The 18,338-nt window shown below is 52.2% G+C and overlaps 1 protein-coding gene and 1 long non-coding RNA gene across 4 annotated transcripts in view; one reads left to right on the forward strand and one right to left on the reverse strand.

Annotated features, from left to right (window-relative positions):
* The window catches only part of XKRX (XK related X-linked), a 24,938-nt gene extending 10,912 nt beyond the window's left edge, over positions 1-14,026 (reverse strand). Inside the window, exons 1-2 of one of the 3 annotated variants that reach the window (XM_075896747.2) lie at positions 13,743-14,026; positions 868-1,757 (exon numbers count right to left, since the gene is read on the reverse strand). In XM_075896747.2, the coding sequence (XP_075752862.1) occupies positions 868-1,202 (335 nt within the window). In that variant the 5' untranslated portion in view covers positions 1,203-1,757; positions 13,743-14,026. Of the gene's footprint in view, positions 1-867; positions 1,925-2,161; positions 2,250-13,742 lie in introns of those variants that run through there. The other 2 variants (XM_089781660.1, XM_006137433.3) reach the window with 2 other exon arrangements.
* LOC149523668 (uncharacterized) lies at positions 5,863-18,281 on the forward strand. Its single transcript, XR_016350573.1, has 4 exons — positions 5,863-6,271; positions 13,325-13,583; positions 14,966-15,105; positions 15,211-18,281. It is a non-coding gene; the product is annotated as an uncharacterized LOC149523668 (long non-coding RNA).
* Positions 18,282-18,338: the final 57 nt, after the last annotated feature.

The following is an 18,338-nucleotide window of genomic DNA, read 5'->3' on the forward strand; positions in this document are numbered from 1 at the left end:
TCAGTGAGGCTCACTAGTCAGAAGACAGGAAGTGTAAAAGGCAATCATGAAAAGGGAGCCATTGTAAGAGAGCCTGGGTGCTGAAAACAGTTCACCCCAGACCAGGGAGACAGTAAGCATTTTGTCAGGGGGGTGGGGCAGGAAGCTGCATGGGTATGTTCCAGCGGCCACTGTCTCTGGGAGAGATGGCTGGGTAGGAAGCGCCTGTGGTTTGTCCACTGAGGTTAGGAAGAGGAGAAATCTCTAGGGCTTCATTCCTCTGAGCCTGTCTTTGGGTAGAAGAGGTAGGGAAGAGAGACAGAGGAAACCCCGCCCCCTGCCTATTTTGGGATATTGAAGTGTCCCAAACCCAGAGGTTTTGCAAAGTTACAGATTCTATTTTTTGTAAGGCAGCTGAATCCAAGGCTAAAACCAGTTTGCTCGCAAGTTCTGTCCTAACTACTCTTGCCTTGCTGCGGGTGGGAGGAAAAGGACCAGGGAACCGAGTGCAGTAGCTGTGAGCTCCTGGCACTTGTACCACAGTGAAGTACCTGGGAGCTACCCCACAGCTCCTACACCTCTCCCCACAGGGACTAGGGTAGGGAAGAACTTACCCACAGCCAGAGCCACTCCCAAGAAAGCCCCTGTAATGCCAGTAATTTTAGCCCTCCTGCTGCTTTCCACTGGCAAAACACAGGCCAGACAGTAACTCTTGGCAAGGCAGAGCTGTAACAGCGGAGAGCTGCGTTACCCCCTAGGAGAACACTGTACAAAAAGCTTCCCTGGGCAACACAGTGCTCCAGGACAGGACTCCGCTTGTGGCCGGGGTTCCTGGGGGCTGGGGAAAGGGTAGATTACAGAGCGTGGTGCAGTGCTCATGCTGCTCACCTGATGACGGGCCCCAACTGGAGAAGATGCAGCAGTAGCACCAGTGGCTTGTCACTGGTCAAATCCCTGTGGACAAAAATGAGGGTCAACTGGATCAAGATGGATGGATACAGCATGAAGAGGATGGTGAGCGTGAGCCAGAAGTGGTCGTCCGAGTGGCTGTAGGAGGCACACAGGATCCCGGCCGCCACGCACTCCCCACAGAAGAGCAGCGTGGAGAAGATGATACTGAACGGTGGCTTTGCCCTGGGTGGCACAGGGGGCTCCTTTGCTTTTTCTTCCAGGGGGGGCTGGTCTGAACATTCCCCGATGGGACTCTCGCACATGCTGTCCATGCTTGGAACCCAGGGCTGGGAGCTAGTCTGGAGGCCTGGGTGTGTTTAAAGCAGCGATGCGTTAACCCTGCTCAGCCCAGGAGCCATGTCTCTCTCTGGGATGCGCCTGGGAAAAGGAGACCACGGGGAGAAATCCGACTTCCTTCTGTTTGCTTCCCACCTGCAGCGCGCAGTGGCATGAGTCTCCAAAGGCGCCCGGGCTGGAACACTCCCCCGCAGCCAGGCGGCGCCTGCCAGCCACTGGGCAGCGGCGATCCGAGCCCACGAGGATGGGCTGGGGAGAGCGGGCTTGGCCGGCGTTTGAACAGACAGAATCCAGGCGCTGCGCGGGCGCCTCTTCCGACGGGGCCGTGGCCCGGGCTCTCCAGCGCAGAGGCGGCGGGGGAAGTTGCTGCTGCGGGTCCGGGGCAGGCGGCGGCCCCTGTGCTAGACGGCGCCGGGCAGGTGCCCCTGTCCCGGCGCTGGACGGCTCGGCACCCGGCGCGGCGCCGCGCTCTCCGGGCCCATGGCGCCGTGCGCCCCGCGGGGAGCTGCCGCGGCGTCCTCAGCGGGGCCCTGCGGAAGAGGAGAGACGGGCTGAGCGCGGGCGCGCAGGGCAGGAGCCGCCCGCCGAGGGCTCGCCCGGCACGGGGCGGGGACCGGGCGCACGCGGCCCTCGGGCGAGGCTGCCCCGCTCCGCCCAGCGGCTCAGCCGCGGCGCCGGGCAGGGCGCGCTCTCCGGGCTGCCCCGGCTGATGTGGCCGAGCAGGTGTGAGCGCCCCCGCGCGCGGCTCCCGGGTCCTAGCGCCCCGCCCGGCTGCCACTCGGGCTCGGGGCGGGGAGCCGACTCCGGCGCCCCGAAGGTGGTCCCCGCCCGCCCAGGGGGTCTCCCGACGGCGGGAAGAGGGGCTGGCACAGAGTACCCCCATCATCAGCCTCAGGGCCTTGGCGCATGGGTCCCTCCCGCACCCTGCACTCACCCTGGACCAGTGCTAATCCTGGCCCCCCTTCTCTGCTTCTCTCCCTCCCTCCTGTCTTCGTGCCTCGCTTTCTTCCCTCTGCCTTTGATTTCCTGCAACAACTCCCCGCTCCCCTCCCACCCCCGTGGGCTTCACACCTCCTCCTCCAACCCACCCACTGCAACCATCTGCATTGAAAGAGTGGATGCCAACCTGCAAAGCGAAAGCCTGCGAAGGCTTCAGTGTCAACCCCTAGTGAAACTCCGCGGGGGGGGGGGGGGTAGTTCCCACCCCTTTGTCATCATGCCAGGCTGCCTGCAGACCCAGGAAGGTCACGCCACAGTGGTTATGCACCCTTTGTGTTTGGAAGGTTTTCTTTGCAATGGTGAGAGCCAGAAACTTTTAAAACTGAAACTGAAATTCTGCAGAATGGCCATAAACTGTGGAGGCTATATAAACGCAGCAAGTAGCCTGGATCTGGTCTGCAGGCCAGGGGGTTGGGCACTATTGTCTCACACACTATGGACTAGATTTCCACAACGGTTAGCATGTGGGGTGCACAAAGCTCCTTTGAAAACCTGGCTGTGATTATGGTTGTGGAGTGACACTCGCACCAACTGCTTGCTGCTTTCCTTAGTGAACTGAGCCAAAAATGCTGCCCTGAAGACCCTAGCTAGGCCTTTGAAGTTAGATTCCTCTTGCTCTCTACCATTCTCTGCACCCCTTTCTCTGCATGGCAAAGGAGGAAGGAAGATACCATCATCTGCCTGCAGCAGCTAACATGTGAGCAGAGCTCAGCAGATCAGCTCTCAGATCTTTGTTCCCACTCACCAAAGACCAGGGGGCGGGAAGGTTGCTTGCTGCCGAAGAACTATAAATTGTGAGGCAGAAAAATGCACAGTGAGATCAGATCTATTTCCAGAGTTAGCCGCCTGGTGAGGGGAAGTATGGCAGAAGGTTCTGTATTACGTGTGTGAGCCCCGCTGTTCTCTGCACAAGGAATGGCTGTGTGGGAATAGAAATCACGGCTGCAGCCAGCATTGGGGTAAAATGAGGCAGGCAGGAGCAGCTGGCCTCTGAAATGGCCCGGGGGGGGGGGGTCCAATAGTAAACAAAGTGGTTATCTTTTTTATCCTATAATCTAATGGGAAATGGATAAGATCTTAAAACTCTTTTGACTTGCACCATCTCACAGCTATTCCTGTAAGTCCCACCTCAATCTCCCCCCCTAGCCTGTTGTTTAGAGTGTTTTCCCTTGTCTCTCCATATGCCTGTGAGCTGGGGACAAGCGGGATGGCTCTTTGTCTAACAGATGCAGATGGAGACTTGAAACAAGGCAACCAAATGGACCTTTCCCTCCATCCTGCAGGCCAGGGCTTTGAACTCTGGACATTTCACAGCTGAGAACATGGGAAGTAGCTAGCAAACAGCACCACAGCCCTATCTCCCATTTGACAGCTGTGACCAGTCCCCCAATAACATGGACCCCAGGGTGACACCAGCACCCTGTCCCTGACCTCAGGCAAGGATCACTCCTTATCTTCCCAACCATCTGACCTGTTTCTGAATGCATGAACATTGGTACTGCCCTGAGCTAGTCAATAACTGTCCAAAGGCCCTACAGCCATTCTCATTGTCTGCCAGAATTCAATAGGTGCTCGATGGTCATATGTTGACATTGCCTATTGGCTGTGAGAGATGCCACTCAGCCATGGAATGTTTGCGATTGGCCAATTTTTCCTATTTTAGGGAGCCCCAGAAGCCACAGGTAGCTTTCCAAGCAGTTTGCCACTACATCTAGGCAGGCTTGGAAGGTGCTGATCCAAACTGACAGGAACACAGTAAGCTGTGGTGATGCTGTATCCCTTGCTAATACCACCCAGCTCCTTCTGCAGCAGCCTTCATCCAATGACCTCCTTGTGCTTTGCAGACACGAACCTTTACAACCCTTGTGAGGTGCGGGCAATTGTTGTCCCTTGTCTGCAGGGGGGAAACTGAGTCATTGGGAGGTTGCCAAAAATCACTTGGCATCTCAGTAGCAGAGCCGGGATCCTAGGAGGCTCTCCTTCCCTCTGAAAGGTATGGAAACCAGAGAACTTCTTTACTGTGCTCCTTTCTCATTTGGATGGTCAGCCGGAGAAACTCTGTTTTCAAGTGTTTCCTCCTCCACCCCTGATAACACTATTCCACCTGCCCTTCATTTTAGAAGGATAGTCAGTAATGGTGGGTCTGTTCTTCAAGCAGACCTGTAATAGCTTCAGGCTGGTGCAGCATCACAGTACAATGGCATTCATGCCTTATTGCGACATTACATATTCACCCCCCAGCACAAAGCCTAAACGTGCAAAGCACAGCTGGCATCCCCTTCAACCCAGGTGCAGCCTGGGGACATGACTGGTCCCACCATGCAATGCACGGCCTCCATCTGAGCACTGAAGAAGCATTGCATGCTGGGGCCCATCATGACCACTCCTTTTCATTACCATAAAAGCAATACAAATCTGTTCTGTTGATGCAAATTAAATGCAACTCTAAGGATTCTGGCAAGCTGCCAGGCAGCCTGCCTTCATCTGGGCAGTCAATGCCCAAGTTCTCCTTACCCAACATCGTCATGGATTCCTCATGGCATCTTTCCATGTTTACTGATAAATAAATTAAATATAGTTACTTATGCATTTAACCACACCAGTGCAGCCTCGTGTGCAAGGATGTCAAAGCACTTCACAGGAATGAACCAATTCAGCTGCATAACCCACACCCTAAGGTTGGTATGTTCATCCCCATTTTGCAGGTGAGGCACAGAGAGAGGTTAAGAGAACTCGTCTTAGTTTACACAGCAAGTCACTGGTAGGGCCAGGATCAGAACCCACATCTGACCCAGTTTTGTTCTTTAACAGGCAAATCCTACAACAGCATTGTAAACCCAGGCTAAAATCTCAGGCTGAATTCTGTCCTCAAACCCACCGGCTACATCTAGACTGGCATGATTTTCCGCAAATGCTTTTAACATAAATGTTTTCCGTTAAAAGCATTTGTGGAAAAGAGCATCTAGATTGGCACGGACGCTTTTCTGCAAAACCACTTTTTGCGGAAAAGCGTCCACACCAATCTAGATGCGGTTTTGCGCAAGAAAGCCCCGATCGCCATTTTCGCCATCGGGGCTTTTTTGCCCAAAACAATACCGTGTTGCTTACACTGGCCCTCTATTGCAAGAGCATTTGCGCAAGAGGGCGTTTTCCCGAACGGGAACAGCATAGTATTTCCGCAAGAACACTGACAATCTTACATGAGATCGTCAGTGTTCTTGCGGAAATTCAAGTGGCCAGTGTAGACAGCTGGCAAGTTTTTCCGCAAAAGTAGCTGCTGTTGTGGAAAAACTTGCCAGTCTAGACGCAGCCACCCAGTATTCCCATTATAATCAACAGCATAGATGTGCTTGTATATCTGTGCACTTTGAACTGGGTGAGGTTCCTATGGAGAAAGCCTTGAATTCTTCGTTTATGGCAGAGCAGCAGTACAAAATAGGGCAGAGATAAACCAGGAATGGTTGTGCAAGCAGAAGGAGGGAACAGAAATAAATCATTCCATGTGAAGCAAGAGTTAGTTCCCATCTGGAGAGCTGTGCGACGTGCCAGTAGTCATGCTGCACAAGGGATCACTACCTATGAGCAGCTGAGCGTAGTGCCAGGTGGCATCAGATATCTAAGAAATGGAACGGACGAGGGGCTCTCTTATTTCAAGCTGGACAAGAGGTGACTAACGTTTCCCATAAGAAAGTACAAAATGATGATAAAGTTTGTCCATGAAAGTCAGGGCTTAAAAAGCAGGCATCGCTTAGCATGGTTCTAAAGCAGCTAAGAGAGTTATTTGTGAGTGGTCTCTAAGATCATTTCCCATAGTCTCCTCCAGGTATGCTAATTAGTGCTTGTTTGTATCACAGTAGCCCTGGAAGCCCTATTATGCAAGGCACTCTACAGACTTGTAGTGAAACACAGATCTTGCCGCGAACTGGTTAGACAAGGCAGACAGCATGGGAGAAAGTATTAGTTCCATTTTATAGAGAAAGGAAGTGGCTTATCCAAGAGGAAACTGTGGAGTCTGCAGCAGGGCAGGAAATTGATCCAAGACCTGGTGAGTCCCAGTCCTAGGCCTGGACTACAAGACCATCCGTCTTTCTCAAAAGTCACACTATTTGGCACTTTTCTTAAAGCCCCAGCTCTCTGAGTCCTGTGATCATGGGAGCCCACTTCCATACCCCGAGCCCCTCGGCCCCAGCCCTGAGCCTCTTCCCACGCTCCAAACCTCTCGTCCCCAGCCCCACCCCAGCCCCCACATCCCCTGCCCAGCCCTGAGCTCCCTCCAGCACCCCACCCTCTTGCCTTGAGCTCCCTCCCACACCAGAGCTCCCTGCCCCAGCGCAGTGAAGGAGAGTGAGGTAGGGTCTCGGGAACAGGGGGAGAGCAAGAGTTCTGTGCAGTTAGGAAGTGTGCAACTCTGTGCTCAATCCTAAAATACCGCCCCCCTCCCCCCGACTTCTTTCTCTGAGCTTTACTTTCTCGCGGTATAAAGTATAGTGAGATTTTAGGGGCGGGGCAGACTCCTTGCTCCATAGGTGTCTCTTGTTCAAATATTCCATGCCCAACAGTTTAGCGGCTGTAAATGGAGAACAGAAGCGGCTCTTAAAGAGCTAAAAGACCAGAAAGCTGAGCACAGGCTGTTTGAACACAAGCCTCTTTCCTTTCCTTTGGTGTCTGCCTGGAAACTCTGATGCACTAGGACCCTGAAGAAGGTATTACCATTGGAGGAAATCATTGGGTCTTGCCAAGAAACAAACTGTCTGATTCCCCAAATATAGTCATGACAGGGGTAGAGGCAGCTTGATCTCTGTGGAGAGACAGACCTCCCCACATTGCATCAGGAATCCCTCTGTAAACAGAATTTGCATTGAGGAATGGCTAAATAGCTGTGGCCCTGTGGTCTAATGCAGGAGAGGGAAAGTTTCGGAGCTCTTTCCAGTCTCTGAAAAGAAGCAAAGAACAGCTCAGAATGAGGGAGCTGGATTAAATGGGAATCACCAAATATTAACAAAGTAAACACCCAACAAATAAGGGAAAACAACATTTAAACTCTGGGTTCAGAACAAAGAGATCAACGAAGGGAATGTAGGTTCAAAATAATTTGCAAGCCAGAAACTCCTTACTCATGTTGCAAAACAATCCTGTACCGATACCTACAATGGAGCCGTTCTTTTTACAACACTCAGCCTGGATTGCTGCTGCTTTTGCATTTCAGCATAGATGGGTCAGTTTTACTTTTGCTTCCATTCGCTTTCAGTGCAGGGTTTTCCTGCACTAAATCATGCTGCAATATTTGGCTTGCAAACAGTGCATAGGAATGGCTTTAGAGAAATGTTTTGATAGGATTTTTCTTTCTGACTTCCTGGAGACTGCTGTATTGCTCTTTGGTCATGTTCAACATTAGACCATCAGATCTGTATGGGCAGAACTCTGCATCTGCTTGGAGTCGGGTACGTCTACACTACATAGCTCTGTCGACGGAGCCATGTAGATTTGTTTATTGGGCAAAGAGAAATGAAGCGGCGATTTAAATAATCGCTGCTTCACTTAAATTTACATGTCTGCCGCGCTGAGCCGACAAACAGCTGATCAGCAGTTTGTCGGCTCAGCGCGCTAGTCTGGACACTCCCCTGCCGACATCAAAGCCCTTTGTCGGCAGCCCCGGTAAACCTCATCCCACGAGGAATAACGGGGCTGCCGACAAAGGGCTTTGATGTTGGCAGGGGAGCGTCCAGACTAGCGCACTGAGCCGACAAACAGCTGATCAGCTGTTTGTCGGCTCAGCGCAGCAGCCATGTAAATTTAAATGAAGCGGCGATTATTTAAATCGCCGCTTCATTTCCCTTTGCCTACAACCCTCATCTACATGGCTCCGTCGATGGAGCCATGTAGTCTAGACACAGCCTTGGGGTCAAAGACTCCATAGATCTAACTGCAGCCTGTGGGCCGGACCTTATATAACAGCAATGCTTTTTGCTGAGTGTGACTGGTCAGTGTCCAATTAGATACTGAGCAGATAATAACGTAGTGCACACTTGCTTCAGGAAGCCGTGGCACCAGATGTCCATTCCCAGGGGCCGGGCCAGGCAGGGAGGGTTAGATCAGTCAGTTGCCTCCCTGCACTCCCAGTTTGAGAGAGCTGTATGCAACAAATCAGGCAGTAAGAGTTTGTTTCTTTAATTAACAGATCCTTCTGGTCCCTGGATGTTTAATCTGATGTGGCCCTGTTAATTTTATGGAGCAAGCCAGATTGTGGCTGTGAGCATCCTGGCTGTACCTAGGGTGCCCATATCTCTGTATGCTGAACATGGAACACCTGGTAAAATGACTCGCATTCAAGCAAGTTCCAAACTAACTATGCAGTACGAGTATTCAAATTAAGATCAGGCTGACTGAGACCCCATTAAAAAGAAATGCTGTGTAATTGGATTATTTTTAATTACCTTCTTTAAGGGCATGTCTACACTGAGGAGTTATTTCAGAATAACTCCCCTTATTTCAAAATAACAAGGCAAGCGTCCATTCTTCCAAGCCTATTACAGCAGACGTCCAATAATCCGGCACCTTTGCGACCCAGGGGGTGCCGGATTATCGGATATGCCAGAGTATCAGGAGGTATTCTGGCAGGGGGGCTGTGACGGGTCTGGAGCAGGTCTGGGGTGGGCGATCGGGCAAGGAACGGCGCGGCGTGGGGCGAACCGGGTGTTGGTGAGGGGCGGCGCTGCGGGACCAACCCGACAGCACCCCAGCTGCTCTGCCCCAGGGCTTCCCCAAGTCTGCCACTGCTGAAACTGACCAGGCGAACTTGGGGAAGCCCTGGGGCAGAGCAGCTAGGATGCTGCCGGCGCCGAGCAGAGGGGTGAGGGGTGGCGCTGGGACCAACCCGGCAGCACCCCGTGTGCCGCTTCCCCAGGTCCGCCGCTGGTCAGTTTTAGCAGCGGTGGCAGCAGACTTGGAGAAGTGGCGTGGAGCAGCTCCAATTGTCCAGCTGGCTGGAGCACTTCCGGGTTCCAGTTGGTGCCGGACTATCAGGAGTGCCGGACCACTGGATGCCAGACAATTGGAGTTTTATTGTATTTTGAAATAAGGGGCTGGTTATTTCGACAGCTCCTGCTTTCCTTAGGGAATAAGCTCATTTCAAAATAATTATTTCTGGAGTTATTATTTCAAAAGAAATTATTTTGAAATCTTTTTCCAGTGTAGACATAGCCTAAGGCTTTAGGGTTCACACAAGGAGGAGTGATCTGTACACATCCCTACCTCCCCCCAAACACACTAGGGCCGTGTCCAGACTCAGGGGTTTTTTCGGGAAAAGTAGCCTTTTCCCGAAAAAACTTCCCCTGCGTCCAGACTCAAGCCGCGTTCTTTCGAAATTATTTCGAAAGAACGCGGCTTTTCTTTCGATGGCGGTAAACCTCGTTTCACGAGGAAGAACGCCTTCCTTCGAAAGTTCCTCTTTTGAAGGAAGGCGTTCTTCAATGTAAAGAGGCCTTCTTCGAAAGAGAGCATCCAGACTTGCTGGGTGCTCTCTTTCGAAAAAGCGGATTTCCTCTATCGAAAGATCCGCCTGCTGTCTAGACGCGATCTTTCGAAAGAGGCTCTTTCGAAAGATGTTTTCGAAAGAGCCTCTTTCGAAAGAAGCCTGCAGTCTAGACATAGCCTAGGAGAGGTGACACACACACATTCCCACACGTCTCTCTTAACCTGAGAGTAGGGGGAGGCGACTGACTGATCCAACACTCCCTGCCTGGCTGGGCCCCTGGGACGGACCCTGCTCTCCTGATACCTGGTGCTATGTCTTCTTGAGGCAACAGGTGGGTGGAAGACAGGTAGAGTGACACTCCCCCTCCCAGATTTCTGCCAGGGTTCACACCAGAACACGGCCAGCAGCAGCCTTTTGGCTCTGTGCAGGAGGGCAGGGATGGGAGCTGCTTCCACCCGCAGGGAAGGGAGATGACCTGGCCTGTGTCTTTGCAGATCTCATCTCTTCTTTCTCTCCCTATCCCATGGCTGGAAGTAGCTTTTCCTTCTACTTGCAGCCAGTCCCAGCCAGACAGGATGGAGGCTAGGGATGTTAAGGACTAGTCAACTATCCGATAAGCAAATGCTTATTGGATAGTCAACATAGGATAGTTGACTAGTTGCTTCCTCTCTCTCTTGCTGCCTTTATCAGACAAAGGCAGTAAGGGGGGGGGGGAGAAGGGGCTACTTCAAAGCAGCAGCACTGCATGGACTCCATGTGGCGCTGCCACTTTGAAATGCCGCAGCAGTGTTTCAAAGGGGCAGCACTGCATGGAGCCCGGAATCAGCTGTGCAAAGGGCAGTGCTTCCCCTTTACATGTCCCTGCAGCCCCTGAGAAAGTCAGAGCTGGGGGTCTCCACATGCTGTCCTTGCCTGCAGATGCTGCTCTTGCATCTCCCATTGATCAATAACGAAGAACTGTAGCCAGTGGAGGCTGTGGGGTTGATGCTTGTAGATGAGGGGCAGCACATGGAGCCACTGCTGTACATGCCAGCTGCTTTTGGGAGTGGTGCAGGGCCAGGGCAGGAGTGAGCCTGCCTTGACTCTGCTGCTCCATTCCTGGGGCAGCTGTCTAGGGGGCACCACCCTATGGACTAATTGAATAGTAGATGAAAAAATGCATCGACTATTTGATCAGTGAATTACACGATACTTCCCATCTTTAATGGAGGCCAGGGCCCTGCTGGCTGAGAGCCCGCATGCAGGAGGGGCTGCGCTGGTGGACCAGCACAGGGAGCAGGAGCAGCGAGCCCTGCACACTGCATCTTTGCCCTGCCACCAGCCTTGCACTCCTACCACCATCCCTGGCCATTCGATCCTCCCATTCACCGCTGGTGGACGGGCAGCTGGTGAGCAGGGATCGGCCAGCAGCAGGACCCACCAGTATTTATGGGGCGGGGGTGAGGGGAAGACAGAAAACACAGGACAATTTGCCTGTTTTTAAGAAAAAGTTGAGCCGCCCTCATGAGGGCTGAAATAGGGGCTTGTCCCTTTAAAAATGGGACATCTGACTAACCTCGCTGTACCAGGCAGAGTTTTCACACCATCCTGCCTATTATTGTCATTGCTGCAAGCAGCAGGAGGAGGTGTCCATGAATGGAGCCCGGGCCAGAGTGGCGGTTAACCCTTTCCTGCCCGGGAACCTTTCAGGTCCAGCACTGCAACTCAGAATCCCTGTGATCAAGGAATAGTGATAGAAATGTAGCCGTGTTAGTCTGGTGCAGCTGAAACAAAATACAGGACTCTGTAGCACTTTAAAGACTAACAAGAAGTGGGTCTGGCCCACGAAAGCTCATCATCTAATAAACCATCTCGTTAGTCTTTAAAGTGCTACATAGTTCTGTATTGTGATCAAAGGTTAGGAGAGGGGTATGCCCTAGGCCTGAATGGAGAGGAACTGGGTCTAGCACAGAGCGTTTAGATGCTAATGTCTCCCTGTATCAACAACGGGAAGGAAAGGGTAAGAGACAACTGGCTGAAATGAAGAGAGTGAGCTAGAGCAGAGATTCTCAACTTTTTTCCTTCTGGGGTGCCCTGAACATGCTATAAAAATTCCATAGCACAGCCATGCCACAACGACAGGTTTTCCAGTAAATTAAAAGCCAGGGCCAGCGTTAGGGGGTGGTAAGAGGAGCCATTGCCAAGACCCGCACCACAGGGGTCCCTTCAAGCTAAGTTGCTGGCGTTTCAGCTTCAGTCTGGGGAGGAGGACTCCAGCTTCATCTTTCTGCCCTGGGTCCCAGTGAGTCTAACGCTGGCCCTGCTCTCTGCTTTATCTGGATCCCCTGAAACTTGCTCGTGGCCCCCCAAGGGGACCTGGACCCCTGGTTGAGAACTACAGAATTAGAAAAAAGCACCTAGTCCTGACTCTGTTACAGGTTTGGTGTCTTAATTTCGGGCAAATGCCCTAGGTGAAACCCATCACACACACAAAAAAGGCAGATGTCTCACGGAAAAGTAGGTGCTGCATATGAAGTTAGCTTTGCTGTGAAATACACTACCGAACTTCTGCAATGGCATGGGGAACTGAAAGCTCCTGTTGCCTAGCAGCAATCTGCTCTGGAACTAGTTCCCTGGTCCAGCCGGTGGGGCTGAAGTAGGCCCTTTATGGATATCTTGGACATTCTCTCCTCTCCAGAGCAGGGGTTGAAATGAATTCTCCTGTTGCAAGTGAATCGAGCCCAGACAAATATCTGTGGATGTGGATCACATAACAATCATTCCCGAATGCTCAGACTGTGAAGCCCTACTCCAGACAGGTGCATCTCCCTCACCTGTCTGCCCCTCAGGAAAGCCCAATGGATTCAAAGGACAACAATCCGATTCTTCTCATGGTCTGTTTCCACATAGTGGGGACTGTTTGCCTGACCGCTTTCAGGCCTGCCTGTTTTCTTACCCATCTCACCAGTGTCTTTGTTTCACAACAAATGAACTAGTGTTTGTGCCGTGTGGGTCAGATACTGAAGACGAATACACTGTGGGAAGCGGCTCCTCTCTTGACACTTGATTTCAGGTCCCTGATTTCTTTCATTCCACGGAGTGTGTGAGGACAGCTTAAAAGGAAAATTTAACTCCTTCTTCCCAAAATGCCTCAGAAAAGCTGTTGATGGGAAAAGAGAACTCAGCTCTGTGACAGTTTAGTGCCGAGCTGGGAGGATACACGATCAGAGTGCCAGTATCCAACAGCGAGCTGATCTTAAGCTAGTGCCACATGCAAGGTATATATACTTCTGGCTAACAGGAGTTAGTGACAGCCTTCCTTCTATTACAGCAGCCCTAGAGAAGGCTATTTCTTGTCAGTTAGCATGGGGATGTTGAAGGCCCTTCCTTGATCCATCAGCATAATTTTCCTCAGGAAAGGCAGCCATTACCTTCTGATTCCAGTCAGGCCATGTGGTATTTATATGTAATTAGTCTGCAAAGTCTAAAGCCCCCATTATCCGATTTATCATGAGCAGCCAGAGCTGTGCAGGAATTTAAAGGGACAGAGTGGTATTTATATGTGCCATGCAATTTTGCTTTGACTGGTTAGCATTTATTAGAAGAGGCACTTCAGGAAAATAACACTTTCCCTCTGGGTTTTAGCAAGCTACTGTCTACCAGCATTGGAACCAAAGGAGGACATGATGCCCACCAAAGAGCAAGCAGAGCTCAGAGTGAATACATCCTGCTACTCTCTGTAGATCTGATAAAAGCATCAGGTGGATCCCTCGAGAAGAGATCTCCCTCTTCCACTAAGCAAATCAGGACACAGTTCCCTCTCCTTTTTGTTCTTCACTGACCTCCCTGAACATGAAGAAATCCTTTCCCAGTGTGAACTGTAATCATCACTAATTGGTGCCAGGTAATCCCTGATTTTAACTACTAATCCTCATTAACCCTAACCAGTCTTCCCCACCTTAGCCAATCCTATCTTGTTCTAGCTAATCCTCACCAAATCGGGCCATTGCTAGCCATTTTCCCCAGATAACAGCAAATCCGGCCCCTCCTAGCTCATACTCACGGTTCCTACGCAATCTCCCTCAGGGCGAATCAGCCGTGCCTGGCCATCCTCACCCGTCCTTGGGCTGTCAAGGTTGAGCTGGTTCACTGGACCTCTGGGAACGCAGCTGTGCACACACATACACCGAGGTTTTTAAAATATGCGCTGACTTTTCAGGCACTGATAGGCTGAGAGCTAAACAGCCCCTGAAGTTTCCAGGGCTCCTTCGCATGCCTCTTAGACTTTCACATAGCAGGCGGTGACAAGGGGGAGATGCCCCCTGGCAGCCAAACTAGATGCTTGGTCAGGATGTAGCTTGTTAGCAGCCCTAATGGGGAACGTCTTCGGTTATCAACCCTGGGGACTAAATTCTACCTCCCAGTCTCACCTGGCAACGGTTACCAGGGAAACCTGGAACTGCTCCTACAATAGAAGAGAGATGAAGCCCAGAGGCCTCTTCCTGGAGGCTGACAGGGATTCTGCTCTCGCCCACTCCAGAGTAAATCAGGAACAACTCCACCGGCTTCCCTCCAGCTCCATGTGGCATATGCTGGCGGAGCCGAGAGCAGAATCCGACCGACGATTGCTACGCTTGGTTGAAACCAAAGCTGGGTAGAGGCTCAAGGCGAGGCTGTTTGACAGTGTAACCTGCCACAGACCGAAGCAAAGGGCCAAATTCAGGCAGGAAGCAAAGGGCCCATTGACTTTGGGGACCTCGCTTTGGCCCTGGAATTTTAGGGTCACTGATGCAGTTTTGCCAACTCTGGTGATTTTATTGTGAGTCTCGGAGGATTGAGGAGGGCAGGAGGGACAGTTCCCATGAATTGCTGGTGTCTGCCTTCACTCTTGGGGAAGGTTTGACCTCATCAAAAATGGCCACCATCGACTGACGCCCCACTCTCAGGGAAAATGGTCACAGACAGGGAACAGGAGAATACGGAGGTGCTGGGATTGGGGCTGTGAGCACAGCAGGTGGGGAGTGCTGAGAACCAGGGCAGTAAATGAGGGGGGACAAGTGGGTGGGGGGAATGTAGGCAGCAGACAGAGGGGAGCAGGAGGAGACGGTGATGGGCAGGAGACTGGTGAGGAAACATAACGTGGGGACCCATAGTGGGCGCTTGCAGGGAGGACGGGTAGGGCAGCCGGATGTCTTGCTTTCTGGGACAAGTGAAGTCATGGCAGTTGGACTTTGAATTCCCTTTGAAAAGAGCAGTTACTTACCTCTCGTAACCGGTGTTCTTCAGGACGTGTTGCTCCTGTCCTTTCCAATAGGCGTGGGCACGCCACATGCACAACCATCAAAAAGCTTCCGCTAGCAGCACCCTTCTTGCCAGATGACTCCGACAGAGCACGAGTAACACAACTCGGGGAACAATGACGAGAGGTAGGTCGCCATTTTTTTCCCTTCAAGTGTTTGCTCACGTCTATTCTGAGAGCTGACTCCCAGGCAGTTCCTTGGGGGCACGGCTCAGAGTTCACTTCTTTGCAGATTGTAAGACCACTCTACCAAAGGCAGCCGCATCCCTGGCGTGTTGGGTGGGAGCCTAGTGGGCAGCGAAGGTGTGAACAGAGGACCATGTAGCTGCCCCGCCTGGACAGGGACGTGCACTAGGAACGCCACAGAAGATGCTAGCGCCATCGTGGAATGTGCTAGCAGTGGTTGAGGTGGCACCTTGCCAGGTCATAGCATGTCCGTTTACAGGACGTGATCCAGGCTGAATTGTGCTGCATGGCTGTGGGGACGCTCCTCATTCTCTTGGCGATGGTAAGAAAGAGTTGGGGCGGTTTGTGGAATGGCTTTGTGTGTTCAATATCACGCCTGCCATCCAGGGAATGAAGCACCCGCTTCTTGTTGTTTGCATGGGGTGTCAGGAAGAACACGGGCAGGGACATGTCCTGATTAACGTGAAATTGTGAAACTACTTTGGGGAGGAAGGCAGGCTGTGAGCAGAATGGACGGGGGCTCGGACATAAGCAGCCTTAGCTCGGAGGCCCTCCTAGTGGAAATCTGTCTTCCAGGAGAGCTAGGAGAGAGGGCAGGTGGCTAGAAATTCAAGTGGAGGGCCGAGGAGCTTGGTGAAGACGAAGTTAAGATCCGGCTTGTCGTACCTGTGAGTAAAGCCAGTCTAATCCCTTCAGGAAGCAGCTGAGCACTGGGTTAGCAAACACCTCCCTGCTCTCTGTGCCTGGGTGACAGGTGAAGATGGCCACCGGCCTGCCAGGTGTACTTGTGCAGGTGACGTTGTGAGGCCCTGTTGCTTGAGGGACAGTAGGTAATCCAGGATCGGGGTGGCAAGATTGCAGAAATTTTGGTGGTGTCTAGAATGCCCAGAGCCCACACCCCTCCTCCACTCAAGTTCTCTCCCCCCTCACCTGCTTAAGGCTCTGAGGGAATTGGGGTGGAGGAGGGGCGCTCCAGGTGGGAGTTTGGGTGCTAGGTGCAGGCTCTGGACTAGAGCAGGGTATTGGGAGGGCAGGGAAGGGTGTGAAGAGGGAGTGTGGGTGCAGGAGGGCGTGAAGAGTGGAGTTCTGGGGATTGGGTGCAGTTGGTGATCTGGGCTGCAGGCCCTGGAATGGAGTCAGGGGATTAGGGTGCAGGGTGCAGACTCTGGGATGGAGTCTGGGTGCTGGCTGAGGCCTGGGGCAGTCGGGGGGCATCCTGGGTGCAGGCTCTGGGAGGGAGTTTGGGGGCTGGTGGGGTGGGGGCAGAGGGTACAGGCTCTGGAGGAAGTGGGGTGCACAAGAGGGCGTGGGATACCACACTTACCTAGAGCCCTCTCTGCAGTGGCTCCTGGGGGGGCAGAGGTCTCTAGGCACTACTGCCCCCATGAACCCCACCCGCTGCCTCCACACTCTCCCTTGGTGCAGGCCCCAGTCCCACCTGCCACCCTGGCAACTTAAAATGCTGTGGGGGCTTCTGTTGCCACCATCATTGGTGGTGCAATGGGGCTAGAACAGCTTCCTGATGCTTGGTTCTGCAGCCGCCAGCACGTACGTCTCTGTGGCCCAGGGGAAGCGGAGCAGTGTCTCTGTGCCCTGCTCCAGGTGCTGGGGCAGTGTGGTGAAGGAGTGCCGGCATGGCTACACCAGCACGATTAGTAACAGATCAGCCATACTGTCACTGGTTCATTCTCCTGCACATCTACCAACGTAATATATGCCATCATGTGCCAACAATGCCCCACTGCTGCATATATCGGCCACACTGGACAGTCCCTACGTAAAAGAATCAATGGACACAAATCTGATATTAGGAATGGCAACATACAAAAACCTATAGGGGAACACTTCAATCTTCCTGGACACACAATTGCAGATCTCAAGGTAGCCTGCCTGCAGCAAAAAAACTTCAGGACCACACTTCAAAGAGAAACTGCTGAGCTACAGTTCATCTTCAAGTTTGACACAATCAACTCTGGATTAAACAAAGACTGTGAATGGCTCGCTAACTACAAAAGCAGCTTCTCCTCTCTTGGAATTCACACCTCCAGATCAGCTACTAGAAGCAGGCCTCATCCTCCTTGATTGGATCCGCCTCGTCATCTCCAGCCTGATCCTGGCCTGCATCTTTATATATGGAAATTTCCACTACATGCATCTGACGAAGTGGGTCTTTGCCCACGAAAGCTTATGCGCCTACACTTCAGTTAGTCTATAAGGTGCCACAGGACTCCTCACCGCTTTTTTTTTATTGTATCCCTTTGGTATATACGGTCATGCCAATTTTCTTCCACAATTTGATCTGAGGAAGTGGGTCTGGCCCACGAAATCTCATCAACTAATAAACCATCTTGTTAGTCTTTGAAGTGCTGCATCGTCCTGTCTTTTGTTTCTGAAATAAGTGATGTGTGATCACCGCCTCAGAAGCGGCTTGGTGAGTGCACTGTCCCTTCTTCGGGAGGCACATGAAAGAAGCAGCTGGAGTTGCTGGTGGATGTTTACCTAAGCAAGGGGCGGGTGTATGTGCTCTATTCAGCAACAACATCCTTGTGGAAACTTCCTGTGTTACTCATTAACCAACTGCCCCCTCCCTGGACATGGATGTGACCTAGACTCCCGATCCATTCCACACAGGCACACAGCAAGGTGTGCCAGAGAAAGGACGCTGGGGACGCTGCAACACCCCCAATGTAGAATGAGTTCCCTACAATTCGCAGATTAGTGGTCAGGGGACAAACGACGGCAGGGGCTGACCATATGTAGTAACAAGAAATATGTAAGTGTTGGGCAGGGGGGCTGTTTATGCCTGTTCTGAGCTTTGATTAATCCCGGACAAGCGGAAGCATTTGTTTGTGCTGCAGCCGGACGCCGGCTTGCTGAAAAGAGAATGAAGATAGTCCCAGCCCTCCCCAGCTAGTCCCTACATTGTAGTCCCATTGTCACCTGCATGCCCTGATGCCCCTAGAGTCCCTGTTCTGAGCCCCAAGTATTGTCTTTCCCCCCTCAAATCTGCCCTAATTGCTCTTGAGCTGGTGAGTGTGCGCCTCAGATTTTTGGAAGGTTGCCCCAATTCCTGCAGTGCTTAGAAAGACGGAAACACCACCTCTTTAAACTCTCTTCAGCTCTGGATTTCCACTATGCTCCGTGAACTGTGTCTGCAGTTCTGTGGGTCCATGT

The sequence above is a fragment of the Pelodiscus sinensis genome, chromosome 13, assembly GCF_052426305.1.
Source record: "Pelodiscus sinensis isolate ZL-2025 chromosome 13, ASM5242630v1, whole genome shotgun sequence".
In the NCBI taxonomy this organism is placed as follows: domain Eukaryota; kingdom Metazoa; phylum Chordata; order Testudines; family Trionychidae; genus Pelodiscus; species Pelodiscus sinensis.